Source organism: Haliotis cracherodii, unplaced genomic scaffold (assembly GCF_022045235.1).
Source record: "Haliotis cracherodii isolate W230 unplaced genomic scaffold, xgHalCrac1.p SCAF_1, whole genome shotgun sequence".
NCBI lineage: Eukaryota > Metazoa > Mollusca > Gastropoda > Lepetellida > Haliotidae > Haliotis > Haliotis cracherodii.
The window spans coordinates 1,893,243-1,918,508 of NW_027266264.1; the positions used below are offsets into that span (position 1 = coordinate 1,893,243).

General features: G+C 42.5%; 1 protein-coding gene across 1 annotated transcript in view; it reads right to left on the reverse strand.

The window, feature by feature from the left end:
• LOC139471307 (A disintegrin and metalloproteinase with thrombospondin motifs gon-1-like) overlaps positions 1–23,242 on the reverse strand; it is an 86,332-nt gene extending 63,090 nt beyond the window's left edge. The window contains exon 1 of the mRNA XM_071253617.1: positions 22,635–23,242. Coding sequence (XP_071109718.1) covers positions 22,635–22,648 — 14 coding nt within the window. The 5' untranslated portion in view covers positions 22,649–23,242. The remainder of the gene's footprint in view (positions 1–22,634) is intronic.
• Positions 23,243–25,266: the final 2,024 nt, after the last annotated feature.

Consider the following 25,266-nt stretch of genomic DNA (forward strand, 5'->3'; position numbering starts at 1 on the left):
CGTGAACATGGACAAGGCCATCAAATAACAGCTATAAAAAGAACCGTGGCCAAAAATCCCAAAGTACACCTGAATAATCTGTCCATGCAGTCTCCTCTTTACAGTTTAGTAGAATAACGAACATAAACTCGATCCTCCATTCCTGACTGCTTATAGAATTACAGGTGTTTTCCTCCCTCCCGTGCTTAATGAACATTTTTATTGCTTATTAATACATGAGTGAGTGAGTGAGTTGGGTTTAACGCCGCTTTTAACAGTATTTCAGTTATATCGCGGCGGGTCAGCTCACGGAGGAAAGCCCGAAGTGATGTAGGTCTTAGACGTTTAACCACTTCGGTGAAACACACGAGCACGGGTATGATGCTGACAAACCTAGATACATAATCGGGGCGAACCGGGATTCGAACCCACAATCATAGGTTTCTGGTGTGCCCAAGGGACGCAACTCTGCACAGCGAATCGCGGCGCCTTAGATGACTGGGCCACCCGTGCCCCCTAATACAGGATAATTAAGCAATATTTACTGTCATATGTCGTGATGTTAGTTTTGAAGAAAGATAATAGTATGTTTCCATTTGCATGTTCTTCATGGCAAATCAGGGGCGGTGGGGTAGCCTGGTGGTTGAAGCCTTCGCTCGTCACGCCAAAGACACGGGTTCGAATCCTCACATGGTGTCCCCCGCCGCGATATTGTTTTGAATATTACTAAAAGTGGCGTAAAACAATACTCGCTCATGGACAATTATTTCTTTCAAGTACACTTCATGTTAATTTCCGATATTCACTCAAGTGTAACGCTTACAATAACCACAGTTTCCAGATTAGGAAAGAACGGTGTTTTACCTTTAGCGCTATCCAGGAACAGATCTAGTACGGATAGTGCGTAGTGTGTGTATGTGTACCTGCCAGGCACGTTGTAAATATGTTATCTTCTCTTTCTACGACGACAACAACAAATATCCGTCCGTCGGTGAATCGTTCATCGGGAGGGTCAGTTGCTGGTCATTGGTGTGCGGCCATGACGCCTCGAGAACATAGCTACGTTAACTCGCCTCAAACTCGGTTGTAGCGATTTAAACTTTCAATGGCTTCAAAGACACATCTCAGACAACGCATCATTCTCTTGAGGCTATCTCTTCGAAGATTTACTGCAGTATTTTTGCACATGTCCAAAGCTACAATATTTTAAGACACGATTCGTTTTTCTATTTGAAATGTTACAATCTAAATTCAGAGATTTATGTGAATGAACATGAAACAATATCTGTCAATTCAGATACTTTGAATTAGGTCCATATCCACATCCTACGTTCTGGTAGTTTGCACCAATACAGTAACTTAAGATTTAACTCAAGATTTAACTTAAGACAAATATAAAGTCTTAAGCAGTTAATGACTTTCTTTTCTGAATAATCGAACACACTTCCATCAACCGCACCAAACTATTGACCACTTGCTTTTGTTCTGTTTTAATATATACATGAATATTATTTGATTTCTATTACTTTCTACTGGAGCAGTATTAACATAAGACGGATGACTTGTTTACCAATCCAGATTCATGTATTTAATAAACATGTGTTCAAATCATAGCTAGGGGCACGGGTGGCCCAGTCGTCTAAGGCGGCGCGATTCACTGTGCAGAGTTGCGTGCCTTGGGCACGTCAGAAACCTTTGATTGTGGGTTCGAATCCTGGTTCGCCCCGATTATGTTTCTAGGTTTGTCAGCACCATACCCGTTCTCGTGGGTTTCATCGATGTGGTAAACGTCTAAGACCTGCATCACTTCGGGCTTACCTCCAATATTAAGCTGACACGCCGCGATATAACTGGAATACTGTTAAAAGCGGCGTTAAACCCAACTCACTCACTCAAGTCATAGCTAGGTTGACGATATATACATTGATGAAACTATTACTCCTTACACCGCGGTGCAAAACGTCAGCGGTAAAACGTTAGTCAATGGCGGTGTCCTACTCGCCGGTCTGGTGCACACTTTGTGCCACAAAATTTACAATGATCCCTGACTGAAAGTGAGTGAGTTGGGTTTAACGCCGCTTTGATATACAACGTATACACGTGCCACCAAAACGCCTACACCCATGTTTGACGGTGGCTAAAAATGAAACAAACAAGAAATAATTATTCGATGGGGATGTATTTGATACGGATATCATAAATTTTGACCTTGCCGTGTTTATGCGACCTTTTTGAGGCCAGTAAAGTTTTGATCACGTGTGTAATGTTTTGGTCAAATCTAGTTTTCAAGTGTATACTTTTATATTCCCCCAGTTTACGTTTTGTAATATTGTACAACCCTTATACAGGAACAACGTGAAGCTCAACAATCAAAGTATGGAAACGTCCAATAGTTGTCTGAAACGGCTCAGCAGCCAATTAATTTGCACTACCGTTATCTCTGTCGAGGGTTAATTATGATATACTGCCGACGAGTAATGGTATCGGGTTTTACACGCGTGTGATAACAAGGCTCCTGGTCGCTACATAACAGTAAAACGTCAGATAAAACATAAATAAAACATAATGATGGAGATAATTACGTCTTTGGCGAGGGGATGGTTGTACTGAAACTGTGGCTTCCAGTAAAGAATGTGTCAGGTTTGTTGATCCCAGTAATTAAACATGTTTTATCCGCATTGTTCTTTCTAATTGTTCTAATTAATGTTCTTCACAAGTCGATCAATAGTTCCCAAAAGCATTGGACAAATCAAATTAAAAGGCGAACGATGTCCCAAATGTGTGATTTCTAAGCATCTTATATCAAGAAATACCACAAAAGTCATTCTGGAATAATTTGTTTCTTGTAAAGAGATCCTGTTTGATGATGCTTCGAGCATATAGGAACTTATAGCTGAATGCTACTCAACGCATCTTTATATAACGAAACACAACATATATCCATCTTCTCATAATAACTTTCCAGTTTTGTTCAATATAAATGCAACACCCAAGTCAACCTAAACACATGTACATCAATCCACCAGCTGAATACACCCCACGTTCATCTTCCGCCAGCCTTTAATCCCAAAATGTTTGAACAATAGGTGAGCTTCAGAACCCTTCTCACAGATTACATTATATAGCGCCCGTGTCTACTCTCCCTCTCTGATACTCTAGCTGCCGGACACCCCGCAATCCGTGTAACCCGAGAGGGCGGCCCGAGGGACCCACTGGGCAGAGCTGTCACTCAACACCTCACCCACCAAACACCATATAAGATGTAAGCTCCACGCCGGCAAGGCGTTAGCCAATCTTTTATACATGGCCTGCATTGGTAAAATGTGACAACACTCACAATAAGAGGCCGAACGCCGGATTAATCGTTATTTAAACCCTGGCCAATTATGGTTCAAATTTCCCATCCATCATAGGGTAATAGAAACGAAACTACTTCAATACACAAAACTTTCAACATAAATATACGAGATTGTCAATGTCTGGCACAACAATACATTCCCAACCGAACCCCCGAGGTACGCCAATGAGTAAGGGGTTTCCTCGTGGCTTATCATCAAATTCGTTTAGTGTGTCGTTGTTGGAAATAGGGGGACATATTGACAGAGTTATCAGATCTTGGACGTTGTTGGACTGTTTGTCGTGGCCTGCTGTTTTATTGTTAACAGTCATGGGCCATGAGGGACATGTTAACATCTATTTCCCCAGCCTACAATACCTAGGCTGACCCTATACACTAGATTCATCATTTCAGCACAGACCATACGCTCCAGTTTAGCCTCAGGGTCGGAGTCCCAAGCAACAATGATCAGTAATTTACTTGCATTTCCGTAGTCAACTCAGTGTTAAGATTTCCTCATACCTAAAGAAAACGACTCGGAATCAACTTGAGCAATATTATCATGACAAAAGCTGTCATACATTTCTCACATTCTGAAATAAGCGGTACACTTGGAGGGCCAACATTTCTCAACCAAGGTTGTCTACATCTAGAGATAAAAGGTCGAATTTCTTTTAAGATTTACACATATTTATATTGGCTGGTTAATCTTTAGATGGGGGCGGTCGGGTAGCCTAGTGGTTAAAGCGTTCGCTCGTTACGCCGAAGACCCGTGTTCGAATACCAACATGAGTACAATGTGTGAAACCCATTTATGGTGTCCTCCGCCGTGATATTGCTGGAATATTGCTAAAAGCGGCGTAAAACCATACTCACTCACTAATCTTTAGATGAATAATGCGATCTCACAAGCAACATGTTATCCGTTTAGGGAGTACAATTTGGCCCCCTTTTCAATAATAACATAACTTAATATAAATATTTACATTGAATTAGATTTATTTAATAAATGATCGGAACAGGTTCAGTGAAATCATTCCATGTATCTGACGGTTTGAAGAATATTATTTGGAGATTCGAACCTAGGTCTGTGACGTTGCAAACGGACGCTTAACCGCTGGGCTAACACACTGTCCCAGCTTTCGAAGTATGGCGATATGCTAGATAAAAAGTAACTTCTCAAGTTTAGTAGTGAGCTGGGAGCCATGTCGAGAACGCAAGATGGTCGAGATAACAGGCACGACTTCATGCAACCCTTTGATGTCCGCTCATATAGCTCCTGGCCCAACTCAACACAGAATTACCGGTCTTCGGCTCCTCGATACCCTCATCCGTCTTAGACACGTACTGGCATCTTTAGACTTTTTCTGAACTTAAAATATCAAAGGCAACTCCTCCACGCCCAACTGGTTATTGTCGACTTCATACGGACCACCCGACCACCTTATAAACACAATAAAAAGCCAGACGCACGATGTAATGGGACACTTTATGAACGTATCATTGAAGCATCGTCCAGCCACTTCATATATCCTTAAAACGTTTCGGAGCGTAGACACTTTTTTATTTGATATCCCATTTTACGATACTAACATTCCACCATTCCCCATGGTTTAAAAGCCTTACATAAACATTCAGATTGAGGTCTTTGTGTCTTGTATATGTTTTCAAATGTCTTCCACAGCTGTGATCACTGCTATCACACGCCATCGTCTGAAATCACGGTGTCAAAAATGATTATGACCTTTTCCAGGATCTTGGAATAACCATCATCTCCACTTCTAAAGCATTAGGCCAGGCTGTGAACCCTAATTGCGCTATAAATATTGGCGACACGAAGGATACGTAATAAACAGGTTCAACTAGCGGGTGGTGATGGGGTGAAACTTGTAGATGCGGCTGTCCGCCCCTCATCCCTCGGAGATTATTTTGATTTCGTGAAACACGCCTGTCTTTGAAAAATGCACACGAGGAATGCTGTACTCGAGTTACATACTACGGCATAGACTTACACAAGTCTCTAAGGCAATAATTATTAGTTTTCATAATTTCTAGATTATGTAAATAATAAGAACAAGTTGTCCATATAAGAGTGAGTGGGTTGTGTTTAACGCCGCTTTTAACAGTATTCCAGTTATATCATGGCGTGTCAGCTGAATGTGGAGGAAAGCCCGAAGTGATGCAGGTCTCACACGTTTACCACTTCGGTGAAACCCACGAGCGCGGGCATGGTGCTGACAAACCTAGAAACATAATTGAGGCGAACCGGGATTCGAACCCACAATCAAAGGTTTCTGGCGTGTCCAAGACACGCAACTCGACACAGCGAATCGCGGCGCCCCAGACGACTGGGCCGCCCGTGCCCACTGTCTATATAAGAGGCTGGAGTACTGGCCACGTGTGACTTGACGATTAGAGGATAGAAGTACTACACATCCATGGACTTTTCGTTCAAGTCTGCCTTGGAGCAAGGCTAACTCCGGCACAACTGCTCCTAGAGACTTGCCTGCATGAGAAGAGTTACCGTTACACCGTGGAGGACTACCCACGCCTGAGGAAAGCGCGTGGGTAGTCATTAATAAAACTGCCATCATTACTGGATTCTGTTAGCAGACTAGCATAGATACACCTTAATGAGTGAGGGAGTGGGTTTATCGCTGCTCTCAACAGTATTTCAGTTGTATCACCGTTTCTACATTACATGATAAAGCCCAAAGAGTGGAGCAGTTTGGTGACGAAGTACCTGGTGAGTCGAGGTGAGGTGAGGTGAGGTGAGGTGAGGTGAGGTGAAATGAAATGAGATGAGGTGAGATGAGGTGAAGTGAGGTGGGGTTCGTCAAGTCAAAGATTATTGCACTTATATAGCTTGCATGCTTGTACTAGTCCGGACTAAAGCCGATTTATAGTGCTAGCCCTCTGAGATACCATGCCGCAGTTCAACCCCACTCTGACTTCATTAAAATGACTTCAAGCCCGACAAGTCTTTGTTTTACCCTTAATGATAGGCAAGGTAACAACAGGTACAATTTTTTAACGTCTTTTGGTATGACGCGGTCGGAGATCGAATCCCGGACCTATCGCTCTCTGGGCGGACGCTCTACCACCAGACCACAGAGGCGGACCATGGACCTCAAACGAGGCGAGTCTGGGCAGACACGTATTGTCGAGTCTATGATTGGTATGTCTTGCTACCTATCGCTTTGCTGTTTTTTTCCTGAATTACATTGGACTTTTCATATGTCAGATACGGCTAGAATACTTTATTGCACCAGTGTTTCCATTTGCGTCAGGATTTGATGGATTACGTCACACGTGGTTACAATACAATTTGAATCTCACTTGGGGGATCACGCTTCGATGTAGTTTGTACCAGCAGTAGACTATCAAATCCATGCCAGACACACTCCTGGCAGCATCAGATGCCAGTATGTGTGTTCCATGATGCAACAACTCATTTACCCACTGATTGGAACTAACACAAAAACTTTCTGGAAAGTGCAGAGCGATCGATTCTCCACAGCCTGACATTGTGAACACCACACGCCATAATTACTCCACACGCAAGTGTAAACTACAGTGGTGGAATAACGTGTGCATGCTGTGGTCACGACTTTCGTCGCCCTCGGCTACACGTCATCAACAACGATCTCGACCTACACAACGCGGCCGCAAACTAATTAACGGCAGACATGACACGCGACTGCATCAAGGCTGCAAACACTGGCATCACCACCCGCAATCTTTTGTTACACAGCGAGATCCATCGTATCAAATACTCCGGTGACGAGTCCTATTAATATACAGGTGATAAAGAATATTTCGCCTGGAGGTCATGTCAGTATCCCTGCGTAAAGTTTGTCGGTACGTATCTGTCTTGTTGTTTTGTTTTGGTAACATAGCATACACCTATGCGATGTTATCATGGTTGGTATATATTTTACAACAAATACAACGTGTTTTTCGCCTATCAGTATCAAAGGTATCTCCTAGTCGCTGTACTCCGCTCACCGCACTTCTATTCCTGCTCGGCTCCATATCAGGATTGAGGTTTCCGCACAACACAACATATCAAAACCAAATATTGACATAGTGTTTGTACTTTGTCTATGCCTGCTGTCTTCTTTCGACTGCCTTCTTTTAATAGAATAACGGTAAACTTAGCAAAGCCCCCCTCCCCCCTCTACGCTGTATATAGCCTGTACGTATCTTCACAAGCTTGTGGATGCTGATTTGCTGACTGACTTGTAGACATTGCTGTTGAGTCTTGGTGGTATTTGTTTATTTGTTGTTAAATGCCGCACTCAACGGCGGTCTGTATATCGAGTCTGGACCTGGTAATCCACTGATTGTCATCATGAATATCCATGTTCACACGATTGCATGCTCGAAGTCAGCGAGCCTGACCAACCGATCCCGTTAGTCGCCTCTTACGACAAGCATAGGTTGCTGAAGACCTATTCTAACCCGGATCTTCACATGGTTACATAAAACAAGCATGGGCTTCATAAGAATGTAATCGCAGATGTAAATACGTTGATGATGACATTAACGTAAACAAGTCCTTGTTATTGATGATGATATAGCTTCACGCCAGACTGCTTATTTGTATCATTGTTAAACACAGATAGAAACTCTGGCCGCGTCGCACTGTGTCGGTGTGATTGTGGCTGTCTGTATGATGAACGCCCAACGTTATTGAGAAACACATGGGCCTTGGTGCACACTCAGTGACGTATATGCACAACGTGACGGTGCCGGGTTCCCACCCACGGCACAACACTGAACGACAACACCAACCTGAAACGCCCCATACACGTGTTGTCTTTATCCATCATTATCACATAAATAACAACAGTCAAATCTGACACCAATTTGTGGCCAGGATTTCTCACACCACTGTCTAAAGTCCCACTCAGGTGTCATAGTTGTCGAAAGTTGGAAGATACATTGTATATATACACCACGGCTCGTGATCCGGGGACGATTAGACACGTACTGGCCACTGATTGCTGCATCGACACGTGCTAAACATGTTATTACAAAACTGAAAGGATTTCTTACCCCACTCTTCTCTCTCCGGATGAAACATTCTTAAGCTGAAGTAACTGTATTTTCGCGTGCCATGCATTCAAGATATTACCGCACAACATATTATCTGCCTAAACGCAGTCTTCCATGCAATGGCACGTCAAACGCACGCGCTATCACCCGGCAAATTAGAATTTCATTACAATCCCCGCAGTGTTTACATTACGAGCCATTGTTCTTAAAAGATATATTGTGTCCCTTTTTGTCTTTCAAACAAGTTTTACCACGGTCATGACCCGTGAAGCGCTGGGTTAAATTAGGTCTTCAGCAACCCATGCTCGCATGCATGCGACTATGCTTGTCGTAAGAGGCAACTAACGGGATCGGGTGGACAGCCTCGCTGATTTGGTTGATGCATGTCATCGTATCCCAATTACGTAGATTGATGCTCATGATATCAATCACTGGATTGTCTGGTCCAGACTCGAGTATTTACAGACAGCCGTCATCTAGCTGGAATATTGCTGAGTGCGGCGTTAAACAACAAACAAACAAACATGGCCGTCATCATTCTCGCGGCGCACGTGACCATGCACGTGGAAAGACGAGACTGTGACACGTCAGGTACGTTCCACACGTGTACGCCATGTTACTAAAGTCGCATGTATCTCTGCAGCATAGAGTGTAACTACGTACTTTCATAACGCTAGGTGATAGCATCCATATGTCTGTCCGACACTTAGTACTTCGACACCATATATCCAAGAGTCATCGAGTGCTTTCAGAACATCCCATACTGTCTTCATATCGCCACATGTCACGGCGTATGCCTCACTAATTCATTACAGTAGCTAAATGTACTCTCAACCACTCCCCAACACCCTTCCCAGTCTTATGTCCCGCGTAACCCCTATCTCTCCACCTAAATAACCCTTAACCCTTAACCTTTGTTTTATAATGGAACACGATGCAACGTAGAGCATCCGAGGTCCTGTCTCCGACCAACGTTTTTATTACCTCAATGCCCCTCTCAATGGCTTATTTGCATGTTTTGCCCTTACCCTGACCGAAGTGCGTTGGCCGGGTTCTAGCCTTGCCCCAAGGCGGTACTGTAAGAAAAATCCATGGATGTGTAGTAATTCTATTCTCCTAAAAGGCAAGTCTAGGTTTCCGGACACAGCTCCAGTCTCATAGATTATTTGCATAATCTAGAAATTATGATTTAAACTTATAATTATTGCCTTTAAGACTTTTGCAAGTCTAGCCGAGTTCCTGAGAGCTGTGACTGCCAATACATGAAATGGTAACAGCCGATGACTCCCCGAGCACGTCCCATGTTTTGACAAATCACATCCAGGGAACGTTTGCTGACTCTAGCGGTACAGAGAAGCACTCTTGGATCACACGTTTAAATCCCTACATGAGGAAGTGGCCATTTCTTCGGCGACTCAATCAGGAGTGAGTTGACAGACAACATAGGAGGTGGTTACGAGCCCTGACAAACAAGAACACTGGAAACGTGAGAAGGGGGACACGTTATGTGTAGACTTCGGCAATATTCTCGGTTTGAAAAAACTGACTTAAAGCAGCACGAAGCAGCGCGTTTAGCACATGTTTGGCATTAAGCGTCTTCCGCTAGACAGGAGTTGCTAATTGCCCTGATTTGGGCAAACGCGTCTGGCGTTGTTTGTTCTTATGGAAGAAAGAGTAAAACGTGCTCATTCTGACTTTACGTGAGATCAATCAGTTGAGAACTTTTGAAATGGACAAATTAATATTTCAGTAAAAAAGACGAACAACAATTTGGAGTGTGTACCTCATCATTACAAGCTGACATAAATACATAATACTTTTTGTGAGTTGGTCTTCTAAACGTTTAACGGTTGGGCACAAACAAGTCATATTTCAATTTCGACGGAAAATTAATCATGTCTCAAAATTTATAGAAATCGATAAATTACATAAAACTTTGATCTAGAAATTATGATTTAAACTAAAAATTATTGCCTTAGAGACTTGTGCAAGTCTAAGAGTGCCCTTGGGGAAACTATTCAACGGAATGATGGTGGGTAGACCATGCACAGTCTCGCCATGGTATAGCGTGCATGTATGCTATATATTTACGATCGTATTTCACTGTGAGGAAGAATACAGTTGAAAAGCGTTCCCGAAATAGACCACATTACCTACTTCGCGACTGCTTAGTCATTTCTATTTTAACACTTTCGTTTTACACGTTTTTTGGTTTAAGCGTCTGCTAAAGCTATCGGTATCTCCGTGGAGCATACCGTATCTCCCGACTGCGTGGGAGGATCTCGGTGTTATGTTAATAGCTGGAGCTCAATCAACCTGTCTGTACCAGCGCTCAACAGCTGATGATGCGTTGTCAGTGTTGCTGTTCTGCATGTGCAACACACTGCTGGTTATAGCCCCAGCGTTGTCTCCGGTCGAGCTGTTTTCGTGAACACCTGGTGTCATTATATCGAAAGCGATGTCGTTGGTTTCGTATTTACTACGGCATCAGGTGTCGGTGAGAGTTTATGTAATATAGGTTGCTTCGTAAGGTTCCCAAACACCTGGTGTCGTTTCAGAGTGATGTTGATTAGATTGGTATTTACCGATAGCCTCGTATGTGGCTCCATTGGTTTGTGGGGCTCTGATCCACTAAAAGAAAATAAGGTATGTTTCCTAACACCGGGAATCACAACTGTGTTGACAGGATGTGTGACTGTCATTATTGTATCTTTTTTCAAACTTAGCACATAAACGGTTCATCAACACCAGGCGTCGTCATTGTTATAATATGTCACAACTGTTTGAATTACCATAACTCCTACACGATATAATACATCCAAACGGAGGATTAAAGTGGACTAGACTCACCAATTCCTGGTTAGATCAGGTCCCCAGCAACACCTGCTGGTCGTGAGGGGCGACCAAAAGGATCGGGTGGTCAGGCTCGGGGACTTGGTTGATAGCGTGTCATCGTACCCTGACGGCGTGGATCGTTGTTCACTTTATGAATCACTGGATTGTCTAGTCCAGATTAGTTACAGGCCGCCGACATATAGCCGGATAATTGCCAAATGCAGCGTTAAACAACAAACAAACAGGAGCGACAATGTCCAAGTTGAAAGCAAGGCACTCGTAAGACCAGATCTAGACTGCAATGACATATGGAACCCAGCAGTAAAGAACCTAAATCCATGACCTAATTACATGATCATACAGACGTTTTATTTAAACACTGACAGAACCAGAGTTACCAGTTCAGCGATATTCAAGGGTAAGATGTCTTGTAGATCAGGGAAGCACGTCGGGCTTGTGTTGAAATTATGGCAATTAAACTGGCTATAAACAGAGAAATATAAAAGCAAAAATAACAATTTAAGTTGTCTTAGTTATTTCGCAGCACAAGTATTTCAACTCTTGGAATAACCCACTGTTACCTGACACATAATTATCTGGCGGATATATTTGACCAAATTAAATCTTGTTGATAACCTATCAAAAATAACATGATTCCATCGTATATCATAAACTGTCTTTGAAATCCCCCAGACAACAAGATGTCATTCCGCTAACCTTTGCCCGTCAACCTAAACGTTGATTAATGGCTAAAAATGTAAGACATTGGTTACCGTTTCCTGGATAAGCCAGGTCCAGCCCAGAATCACGTATTTTACGACCGTAACAGGCCCCAGTAAGCAACAGAACACAGCAATTGTATTTATCACGAAGAATCTGGCGGCGGACCTATTGATCTTCGGTACTGAAGTCCCATCAAATTGTCTATGCGTGATGCTGAATGATAGCGTATGTCTGGAAGTCATTGGGCTCAAGTAGATATAAATAATGGTAGACGCATAAAGAGAAATTTGGTCTGGATACAAATATAAGCATTAATTACTTCGTTATCTACTCGCATTTAGGATCGGCAGTTATAATCTAGTAATTCCTCCTCAAACATCCAACCGTCACTGCTGGTTCGATTCCCGACATGTGGTGTTCCCCTACCGCCACATGACTGGAAGATTGCTGAAAAATGCGTAAAACCAGACGCATTCAGTCAGTAAGGCCTGATTAACACCGCAGTGAACAGTATTCCTGTTACGTGTGTCTAATGGCGTCTTAGCGACTGCGGAGAACGTTTTAGACAGCCAAGAATCTTTCTATGGAGACTCAGAACTCGAACATATCGAGGGTGAAAGAGTAACGTGATGCATCCCCTTGACGTTCATCACTTTGTTGACAAAACTAAGGTTATTAAAGGGGCAAATCTGAGTCCACGCAAAGCAGAACCACGAGGATCCTGGCACGACAAAGGGACACAACTTTGCGCTTAGTGTCATAACACGACTGATATATTACCTAGATATAGTCTCAGTAATTGGGTTGTGTAGGTTTCGTCCGGTAGCAGCCAGCATACTATGTAAGTGTGGAGCCGTTACATAATCATTAGATTTGTTTGTTTGTTGTTTCACGCCGCACTCAGCAATATTCTTGCTATATGACGGCGGTCTAATAATAATTGAGTCTGGACCAGACAATCCAGTGATTGATGTCATGAGCATCGATCCACGCAATTGGGATACTATGACATGCATCAACCAAGTTAACAAGACTGACCACCCGATCCCGTTCGTCTCCCTTCCGACAAGCATAGTCGCCTTTCACGGTAAGCAATGGGTTGGTAAGGACCTATTATAACCCGGATCATAATTATTAGAACTACATACATAACTACACACCATAAACAGGTTGTCAGGCTTCATAACGTAAAACCACCATCGTAAAACCTCATCACTTAAGAATCTATCTACAGCAGTATCTTTGTCCCTGATGAAATATAATAATGTAACAATATTAGACGCGACATTTACATCGATTCCAGCACCGTGTGTGACGTGTGTGCTGCCTGCATTGTGGGCGTCATGACGTACACCAGCTCACATCACGGTCTTCGGAGGTCAAGGACGCAAGAGTAGACGCTGAAATCACTTGTCATAAAGAACAAAGCTAGACTAACACGGTGGAACCACGGTATAATTGCTTCATTGAAGATTGTTCTCAAATATCCCCCTGGGGACTCCGGCTGCGAGTTGCGATACTGTGTGAAGTCTAAGACTGTCTACGACTTCTGTTCACTCTGCAGCGGGTTGTCTCCACCTGGCTGACTCTGACATCCAATCCCTTAAATCGTTTTATGTACAACTGGTCATGTGGTGACTCAATATATCAGTTGTCCTACAGGATGTAGCCTGATGTTTTATAACCGCGGGAGGTTGCTCCGAAGTTGGTTATATCGCCCTTTAATATCTTCACACCAATGTGCAGAGTTCCACGAGCTGCACATACCTGTTTTTCTGAGGATCGTTTCTGTTTAAAAGAGGATTTATTTGCTGATAAAAATGGATTTAAAATACCCTTGTTTTGTGTGACAATGCAGTCTTGTTTGGATATATTTTTCTAAAAATATGTCAAAAATACATCATTGCAAGTGAATCCATGGCATTTGATTGGCTAACAAAATAATTGTTGAGGTTTATGTTTCCATAAACTGCAAAAGATAGGCCACACCCACAACTGGACTGACACTTGCTGGTGAGGGTATGGTGCGGACACAGCAACAATCATAATCAGAACGAAACGTGGCATCTACGATCATTGGATGCTGGCACAACTAGGGGAGGCAACTCTGTACTTTGAATTGTTGCTTTTACAACGGTGGTACCCACCACCCTCCTCCCATCCTTAACAATATAAGACACAAAGGCTTCTTAATAGGATTACTGAATTGTATTACACTAGAATTAGAATTCGGTTTTTACCCTTGAAGCAGATATCACAAAGTCGGATAAAGCGAAACAGCGATTAACTCGAAGTACCAGATAACGTCACAGTAAACGGTACACTATGGAAATCAATACCAAATTGCAAAGTTTCATGACCTTCGACATATTCAAGGTTATCGTACTTATACCTAGACTATTTTATGAGTTATGAGTGAGTTAGGTTAAACGGCGCTTGAAAACATTTAATTTATCTCACGGCATGGCAGTTGATGCGGGAACAATGATCGAAGTGAAGGTCGTAGACGTTTATTTCAACTTTAGTGAACCCCACGACCACGAACATGCTGCTGACAACCCAGAAACATGATCAGGGCGAACCCGGATTCGAACCCCGGATCGGGTTTCTAGTACGCCTAAGGGACGCAAGTCTGTAATCGAATTAAAGCGCCTTGGACGAATGTGTCCCTGTGCCTCCTAAGAGTTATGATGACACCCTAATCATATATAATTCTGTCATCTGAGGGTCTAGTGCACACGATGTCAACACCGACGACCACCTGGCGGTAAGAAATCCCAGCAATGTATAGTTTTTATACGGCGGCAGCCAATACAATGGCCGAATCAACAACTACTACACCACGGAATTCAAATAGCGTACCGAGGCAAATTGTTGCTATTTACACCCATAGATCATGCAGTGAGGGAAATAAATATGAGCCCCACATAATAGAAATATGTTTAATCCATGCCTGGTAATGTCGGAATGTGTGCGACCGTCACCTCGAATGCCTATCAAGCCGATTTACATAATCGAATTAGAACATGAATGTTAGTTATGTTATAGCCGTCTATATCGTCAAATACAGGTCATGTGCAGTGACATGCGTGGCGGGTTTGGCATGTGGTGGAGGTATGTGTATGGGTCTGCCTGGACTATATACACGGGTTGCATATGTAAACACCTTAGTGTTGTAAGGTGAATGCACGTTTATGTGTGATCTTTGACTCAAGGTCAAGGTCACATTATTCTTCAACTATAGGATTTTCACATGAGTTATGTTTAGACACGTGTTTAATGAAGCCGTCAGCTTGGGACATGGCAGGAGAAGGAGGACTTGTCTTGATGTGGTTTCATGATCAGTCAATACATTCACGTTAATACATGTTCGTGTCGGATATAAGGTTTATTTATTGTGTTAAAGCTATTCTGACGTCATGGGTGGCACTGTCAGGAGCCCTATTGCTTGAAGCTAGCAGAGCAGTGCTGCTGCCTTAATTGACTCCCTTATTTGTCTAAACTGCACATGAAACGTGTATGACGAAGGAAAACATGAGACAAGTGTTCACTGATCAACGTCTAACAAGCCCTATTGTGTGTATAGTAAAGGCAAAGACAGACTGATAGATCAACACATGATATACTTACAACCGATATGTTCTCGTCATGATAGATCAACACATGATATACTTAAAATCGATTATGTTCTGTTCATGATATATTTACACCTGATATATACAACCCCGATATGATCTCGTCATGATACATCTACACATGACATATACAACCCCGATATGTTCTCGTCATACTAGATCAACACATGATATACTTAAAATTTATTATGTTCTGTTCATGATATATCTACACCTGATATATACAATCCCGATATGTTCTCGTCATGATACATCTACACATGACATATACAACCCCGATATGTTCTCGTCATGATACATCTACACATGATATATACAATCCCGATATGTTCTCGTCATGATACATCTACACATGATATATACAATCCCGATATGTTCTCGTCATGATACATCTACACATGATATATACAATCCCGATATGTTCTCGTCATGATACATCTACACATGATTTATAAAACCCCGATGTGTTCTCGTCATGATACATCTACACATGATTTATAAAACCCCGATATGATCTCGTCATGATACATCTACACATGATTTATAAAACCCCGATATGCTCTCGTCATGATACATCTACACATGATTTATATAACCCCGATATGCTCTCGTCATGATACATCTACACATGATTTATACAACCCCGATATGATCTCGTCATGATACATCTACACATGATTTATACAACCCCGATATGCTCTCGTCATGATACATCTACACATGATTTATACAACCCCGATATGCTCTCGTCATGATACATCTACACATGATTTATATAACCCCGATATGCTCTCGTCATGATACATCTACACATGATTTATACAACCCCGATATGCTCTCGTCATGATACATCTACACATGATTTATATAACCCCGATATGCTCTCGTCATGATACATCTACACATGATTTATATAACCCCGATATGCTCTCGTCATGATACATCTACACATGATTTATACAACCCCGATATGATCTCGTCATGATACATCTACACATGATTTATACAACCCCGATATGATCTCGTCATGATACATCTACACATGATTTATACAACCCCGATATGATCTCGTCATGATACATCCCCGATATGATGTTCTTCTCAAGTGTTTGAGTGAGTGTCAACTGTACTGCATCCCTACAGCAGTACGATGCGGCGCCACAGTATCTCCGTAGGGATTCGAACCCGAGAATGTGACATAACAAGAAGTGGCTTTTACCATTAACCGTAAAGCATGATTGGACTGTGTCTAGGGTCCATACTTCTCACAAGTACATCCCCCTTACGTTAACATTCATATGAGAGCGTTGACACATTGGAATGGTGCTGACGTAAGAACCGAGTTGTTCATTTGATCGTCAATGTCAAGGAGTGTGAAACACTCACCATGCTAGTATGGTTCCTTTAATGTAGAAGTCGTAAAACAAGAAAAAATCATATTAGCTTGAAGGTATCACGTACCAAATTCAAGGTTAAGTCGGGGCTGCAAAAAACTGAACAGGACGAGGGACAAGTGGCTTGTTCATACGGGACTGAGTTATTTGTCCCTGCCAGTCAATAACTAGGCCACATGGTGGCAGTGGGAGGGAGACGAGGCTGGGCTGCACCGAGATCTATAACAATCACCGCCTTGAACGAATCATAAACATGTTTGTCAAATCCAAGTACGAAACCACTTAAACACATGCAGACATTCCGATAAGTGGTATGGTATGTACCGTATGGTCATGTGATTACAATCCGCGCACAGCAAATATAATGCATGTTATCAGTTAATCTGTTGCAAGAAGGTTTTAACCAGGAGGTGTCTATGGATTGTTTGGTAAGTATGCATGTCTGAGTTACAAGGTGACGTGCGTCAGAATAGTTGCATTTTCTTCGTGCGGCTAAATATTCCGACATTGTCGTTGACTCTCGAAATACTTAAACAAAGTCAAATAACAAATATCAGGGACACGGGTGGCCAAGTCGTCTAAGGCGCCGCGATTCCCTGTGCAGAGTTGCGTCCCTTGGGCACGCCAGAAACCTATGATTGTGGGTTCGAATCCCGGTTCGCCCCGATTATGTTTCTAGGTTTGTCAGCACCATCCCCGTGCTCGTGGGTTTCACCGAAGTCTTAGACCTGCATCACTTCGGGCTTTCCTCTCACATTAAGCTGTCACGCCGCGATATAACTGGAATACTGTTAAAAGCGACGTTAACCCCAACTCACTCACTCACCTCACTAATATGAAGGGTCTTTTGCTACGCTTATACCACACATACATTCACAGATGGACGTGAGACCAGGTGAAATGGGGTTTAACGTCACGTCCAAGATTATAGCACTAATACAGCGACGTGCATGTGTGTGTGTGGTTGCTTGTACTGGTCCGGACTGATGCCAATTTATAGTGCTAGCCCATTGATATACCATGCCTTAGTTTTACATGAATACCCCACTCGGACACAGTATGCTCTCTCCGAGACGACCCGTCTTTGTTTTAGCCCCTTAATGCCGAGCGCCAGACAGGGATGACGCGGCCGGGGATCGAACCATGGACCGGGGATCGAACCATGGACCTTCAGCTCTCCGGGCGGACGCTCTACCACTAGACCACGGAGGCGGTTTTTCACAGATGGCTATACCATGGTGACCAATCCTTACTGGAACTATCTACGATGGTGACCAATCTTTACCGTAACTGTCTACGATTGTGAGTAATCTTACCCGTAACTGTCTACGATGGTGACTAATCTCTACCGTAACTGTCTACGATGGTGACCATACTTTACTGTAACTGTCTACGATGGTGACCAATCTTGACTGTAACTGTCTACGATTGTGACTAATCTTACCCGTAACTGTCTACGATGGTGGCTAATCTCTACCGTAACTGTCTACGATGGTGACCATACTTTACCGTAACTGTCTACGATGGTGACCAATCTTGACTGTCACTGTATACGATGGTGACCAATCATGACTGTAACTGTCTACGATGGTGACCAATCTTGACTGTCACTGTCTACGATGGTGACCAATCTTTACTGTTACAATGTCTAAGATGTATGTGTAATTGATAATACGACACATCGTAAGAGAAGTTCAAAAGCAGTGATATCTATTAAACGAGAACATTTCTGGAAATGACCCAGAAGCTAACCCAGTTTGTGTGTCAGTTTCCGAACATGACTACAGTACCTGGCACACTACACATACATTATGTCTATCTACCATTTCCAGTTACCAAAAAACGTCCCCCTGTTTTACGCAGACTCAGCAGTTTGGGATAGTGCTGAGTGCGGCGTCAAACATGAAACAAGCATGTAGAAAACTGTACCATCAACACACGAGGGGCACGTGACCGATGTACCGAAATAGCTATGACATAGGTGTGCCCCCCCCCCCCCCCCCCCCCCCCCCCCCCCTTCCCCCGGCCCCCCATGTCTACACCAGTGGCACGACCGTGAGAAGCCTGGGTGGACGTCGACGACCACAATGTCACTAGGCAACGAGATGACGTGAATCACACCCACTCATGCTGCAATGTTTTGTTGTTATGTTTGTTTAACGCAATATTCCCGCTATATGCAGGCGGACCAGACAATCTAGTGATTGACGTAATGAGCATTGATCTACGTGATTGGGATACGATGACATGCATCAACCAAGTTAGCGATCCTGACCACCCGATCCGGTTAATCGCCTCTTATCACAAGCAAAGTCGCCTTCTACGACAAGCATGGGTTTATGAAGACCAGATTTATCCTGGATCATCACGGGTCTGCTGCAATGCATTAAGCCGTATACTATTCTTGAAAATGGGCTTTTATTGTCTTCATTATATCTCTGGTAAATTAACTCTCAAGTCGAATTAAGGTATCCAAACATTTGCGGCAAGAGTGAGTGAGTATGGTTTAACGCCGCTTTTAGCAATATTCAGGCAACATCACGTCGGGGGACAACAGAAATGGCTTCACACATTATACCCAGGTCGGGAATCGAACCCGGATCTTCGGCGTGACGAACGAACGCTTTAACCACAAGACTACCCGAACGCCCCTTTGCGGCAAGAACTTTTAGTGTTCGTGATTGACAATAGCTCTTGTTGTCTTACATTTGTTTAACCAGAAACGAAATGTCAGCGAATTTATTACAACGAAAACGAAAAGCAAATTCTGCCATGATGTACACACTTGTTGCTTAAACATTTGAATCTCAGTAATAGCCAATGACGTCATCGACAGGAACCGGGATATAGGACGAATGTACCACTCGACAAAAGAGGGACTGTAAGATGTCATACCATCTGATTGATAAACAATCAGTTAGTCATAATGTGGAATATCCTCAGCAACGGTTAAATAGTACTCATTCTACGGTTGCATATTACATTTTCTGTCCTTAACATACCTATTTCCTTGACTATTAATCTCCTTCCAACCCTTGTACATTCTCCCATGCCTCCCCTCGTAACTTGCCTGTGGAGGAATACAACAAACTGTACCAGGGAATGCCACTACTGTCGCCACGGTTTACTGGCGAAAGACCTATATTTGACGTTTTACTCTTGTTCTGGGCATGTATGGAGCTGCAATTGCCATGTTCTCTATGTTCAATGCTGCCTGATATAAACAACTGGAAACTATCGATTATTGACGGTCTGAATTCAAGCCTGTTCTCCGAACCTACTGACAATTCACTGAGGATTGCAACAAGAACACATGTACTGTCGGGACGTTGTTGTTGTTGTCGCTGCTACATCTTCAACCGAATACGACAAATATAACAGATTACAATAACTACAATCGCGTACAGTTAAACAGCTTAAGCAACTACAATAATGTACAACTACAACATGTGATAAGCATAGCACAAAAACAGCGTACAACTATGACAGCGTAAAATAACTACATCAGTGTAAAATGATTTCAACAGTGTAAAAAAACTACAATAATGTAAAACAATTACAAACGCGTAAAAAAAGTTAGAAGAGTGTAAAATAATTACTACAGTGTAAATACATCAGTGTAAAATGATTTTAATAGTGTAAAACAACTACACTAGTGTCAAACAATTAGAACAGTGTAAAACAACTACACTAGTGTCAAACAATTAGAACAGTGTAAAACAATTACAACAATGTAAAACAACTACACTAGTGTCAAACAATTAGAACAGTGTCAAACAACTACAACATTGTAAATAACTACACTAGTGTCAAACAATTAGAACAGTGTAAAACAACTACACTAGTGTCAAACAATTAGAATAGTGTAAAACAATCACAACAGTGTAAAATAACTAAACTAGTGTCAAACAATTAGAACAGTGTAAAACAATTACAACAGTGTAAAACAACTACACTAGTGTCAAACAATTAGAACAGTGTAAAACAATTACACCAGTGTAAAACAACTACAACATTGTAAAACAACTACAACAGTGACGGCAACAAGAACAACAACTACAATAGCTACAAGGCTGCTGTTTATATCTACAAGGTTGCTGTTTATATCTACAAGGTTGCTGTTTATATCTACAAGGCTGCTGTTTATGGGGGTGGTTCACACTCCAATGATTCCCTATATTTTTGTTTGATGCAGACATCAAGTTCATCTACATCAACAGTCATGTTTGAGCTAATCTCCCCGTACAACTGTTAGTGAATTCAATACTGTCGCGCTACAGGAAAGAACACCACGCAAAAAAAATAACAACCGGCTTTGATAGTGTTGGTTTTTAAAGAGACGAAGGAATCAAATTACATATTTCAGAATGTACCCAAAGGCTATGCATACCGCTAAGAGAGCTTAGAATAATGGTTACACAATAAGCATAACATGGGAGAATTCAGCCTAGTCGGGGTCGCCTTCAATCAACAGTTTCATAGCCAGCGCTCTTCAATGTCTCTCAAAACGCAATCCGTACCTTACATGTTGACCGTTTCAAGTCTGAACCGATGTTAATAAACGTGGGGCAAGTCACATGTGCCTCTTCTACTCAGCAGAAACTTAGACCCGAGTCTAAGCAGCCTTACAAAGCAACACAACTTTGTTCTTTACAACAAATGCAGTGACAAGAATGTCAAGAATCTATTCGTCTTGAAGACTCTCGACACGGGTTGGAACATGGACATTGCTTATGTAAGTTCGTGATGGTAAAACCATGCAGCACTATATATAGCTGCATAGCAATTGCATGCAATGTGACATATGAGGGCGGAGAACTTCGGTTACAAGTGGAACTCTTATCCTTGATGTCTTCTTCCTTCCATGGCCTCATCACATCATTAGGTCACATAGCATGTCTAGTTCATATATTTACCCTACCACCAGACCAAATAATCGATATTTAATAGTTGTATTTCGGATCAGAGAAACTTATCATTCAATGCGAACCAAGTCTTGCATACATTTCATCCATGAAGACTAGCTTGCATAACGACGAGAGAGACGCTTTGAGAGTTTGAACATCCCCCAGTTCTTGTCGCATATGGCTCGCAGGAATCTGCCAGTCCTCGAAACTGTTCGGTAACAATTAGACCCTTACTTGTCTACCATTTCGGCGGGTTTATGAGATTATGAAGTCGACATTTCCCGGGGGATATTTGAACAGACAAAGGTCACGCAGCATTTCTGATGTATGACCGTTTCAAATTGAGAGCAATATTTACTTTGAGAACAAAAAATATACAGTGTGAGACCTAACATCCTAACAATGTTAATCTGCATCACTTTCACACATTTTGGCTTCATAATTCAGCCTCCGAGGGCCAGAGGAACATGAACAGTTGTTCGCTGATGTTCATAAAACGGAAATGGCAGAGAAATAAAAGCAAACTCAAGAATTAAATTTCTTTTCGCGGCCCGACTTGTTTGATACAGGCCACATGAGGCCATAAAACCTACGCCTTTCACGTACAAGTATCTATAAATGATTTTCAAAAGGCTCGCATTAACTTCCTTATACAACCTTGGTGTCGCTGTTCGCAATGGCTGCAAGCTTTCTGAATATCGAAATCGCAAATAAGTCATACAGTCGAGTGAACACATATCAATTTATCAAAAGAATTGTTTACCTTGAGTTATCCATCTTTAAATCAGTTCCTTTGATCTTCCAATCACCTGTAGAAGAGCTCGTGGCTCTATAAGTCTCCAAAGATGCTAGCTGACAATCATAGGTAAACTAATCACTATGTATCCATATCCAGAGTTACGTTATCCTAAAGCAACTGGTATCGTCGAGACACAATCATACCGTCGGACCACTGGTAATCCACAGTGCTATTCCCACAGCGCAATCGCTTAGGGACATTCACTTGAATGATTTCACTCCTCAGCTTTCCCACTGAATAGATACAGCCCTCGGAGTCGCGCTACGAGCTAGCGAAGCAAACAGAGCTTCTCCCGAGCCGTTCACTGCCGCTACTTACAGTCAGCCCTCTCGGAACAATCGCCTTGTCCTCAGCGTGCCCCTGACGGAGCTCTCTGACGAGCGGGAGACGTAACTCTCTATGTTGTGGGATTGTTCCCGATGAGCCCGGGTGTATCTCCGCTATGCAGACTGTATCGTTACACGGAGTTATTTTCACCCTGACACGCGCCGGGAAATTAAGTCCAACAAATTTTAACAAGGATTTCCAAACTAGCCCGTGGCAACTCGAAGCTCATGTCATATATACAGTTGCCACGGCAGTGATGTGCGGATATGAACAACTGAACAGGAAACTATGTGACTCAGTTTAGGAAGAAAAACGCACCGGTAGCGAATTGATGAGAAAGGCTAAGATACTATAAGAAGGTGTTTGACAAAAAACCGTCGCCCATAGTTTGAGGTATAAGCGGGTGACACACTGTCCTGATTGGCGACACAGGTATGGCTAGGGCTTCCGACTGTGAGTGTCCCAATATATATCCGGGCTAGTGGCAAGGGGCGTCTTCAAGCAGGTGAAGAGAGAGGGTCGTTGCACATAGTTATATATTTGTTTAAATCATCATGTGAAAGCGCATCTCGATGAGACTTTAAAATGTCAAGATCGTGTGTTATGAAAATATACACTTCGTTAATACGAAAGGTCATCTGGTGTTGTAAATCGAACGCGCGTCTATACAGAAGGTACGCCTGATACATTCTCAAGCTAGGATCACAAGTATGTAGAGGGCTGGGCTTTCATTTAATGCCTATTGAAACAAAAAGATTTTCCTGCGGAAATATTTGAAAGCGTCAGTCAGCAATGCGTACATATTAATCAAGCCCACTGAAAGAGCATTTGACTTGCTGAAACTAGAAACTGATCCCATGGGGCTTTGCATCCGATCAGACTGCGTGCAGTGATGAGCAGGAATAATTTATTTGGCTTATTGCGTGGGTATACGTTGAGGAGGCAGTGAGAAACTTTCCCAGAAGTGATCTGGCTGACGTAGTGTTGTATCGTACCCCAGCCGTTGGTTTGACATGGGTTTTCTGATCCAAATGTAAATGTCTGAATGTGTGAGTACTGTAAACTCTGCATCCACAGATTATCAGCTCTTTGTAGATGTGACCGTGTACACAATCGCCGGCGTTCGCTCGTAACCCAGATCGATGTACGGTATCGCTTTCTCCGTCTCCTGATACACAGCAGTTTCACAAGAATAATCAATAACATTTTGCGTGGACTGACGTTTATTACATGTACAATATAAGCGATAAAATCATAAGAAATTTCTGCTGAGAGCAGAGTCCGTGGTACGATTCCGTGTATATCATGTGCATGTTTTTACGAATCATTAGGGGCGGTCGGGTAGCCTACTGGTTTAAGTGTTCGCTCGTCACGCCAAAAACCCAGGTTCGATTCCCGACATGGGTACACTGTGTGAAGCCCTTTCTGTTGTACCCTGCCGTGATATTGCTGGAATATTCTAAAAGCGGCGTAAAACATACTCACTATGAATCATTATCAACTAGTGATGACACCAGGTGTTCGCCAAAAGGTAACCCTTTCCTGACTCGCCCGTGTCACCCGTCACAAAGCATGGAACTGTTAGCCAAGACTATAGCTACATGATTAGGTGCATATGATTAGGTGCATATGATTAGGTGTATATGATTAGGTGCATATGATTAGGTGTATATGATTTGGTGTATATGATTAGGTGCATATGATTAGGTGCATAAGATTAGGTGTATATGATTAGGTGCATATGATTTGGTGTATATGATTAGGTGCATATGTTTAGGTGTATATTATTTGGTGTATATGATTTGGTGTATATGATTAGGTGTATATGATTAGGTGCATATGATTAGGTGTATATGATTTGGTGTATATGATTAGGTGCATATGATTAGGTGCATATGATTAGGTGTATATGATTAGGTGTATATGATTAAGTGCATATGACTAGGTGTATATGATTAGGTGCATATGATTAGGTGTATATGATTTGGTGTATTTGATTAGGTGCATATGATTTGGTGTACATGATTAGGTGTATATGATCATGCGTTGCTATGTTAAGCATATATTAAACAAGGCGATCAGTGTGTGAGGTAATGTTGTCCTACGTCGCAGTAAGCATATTCCAGCCATATCGCACCATCAATCTGATCATTTTGTACTAATGACTAAAGATCATTAGCCAAATGGCGGATGCGGGGGACCTGTTTGACCACAAATCACAAAGGGGTTGAACAACCGGAAATAACGGCGTTACAAACAGCCCAATACG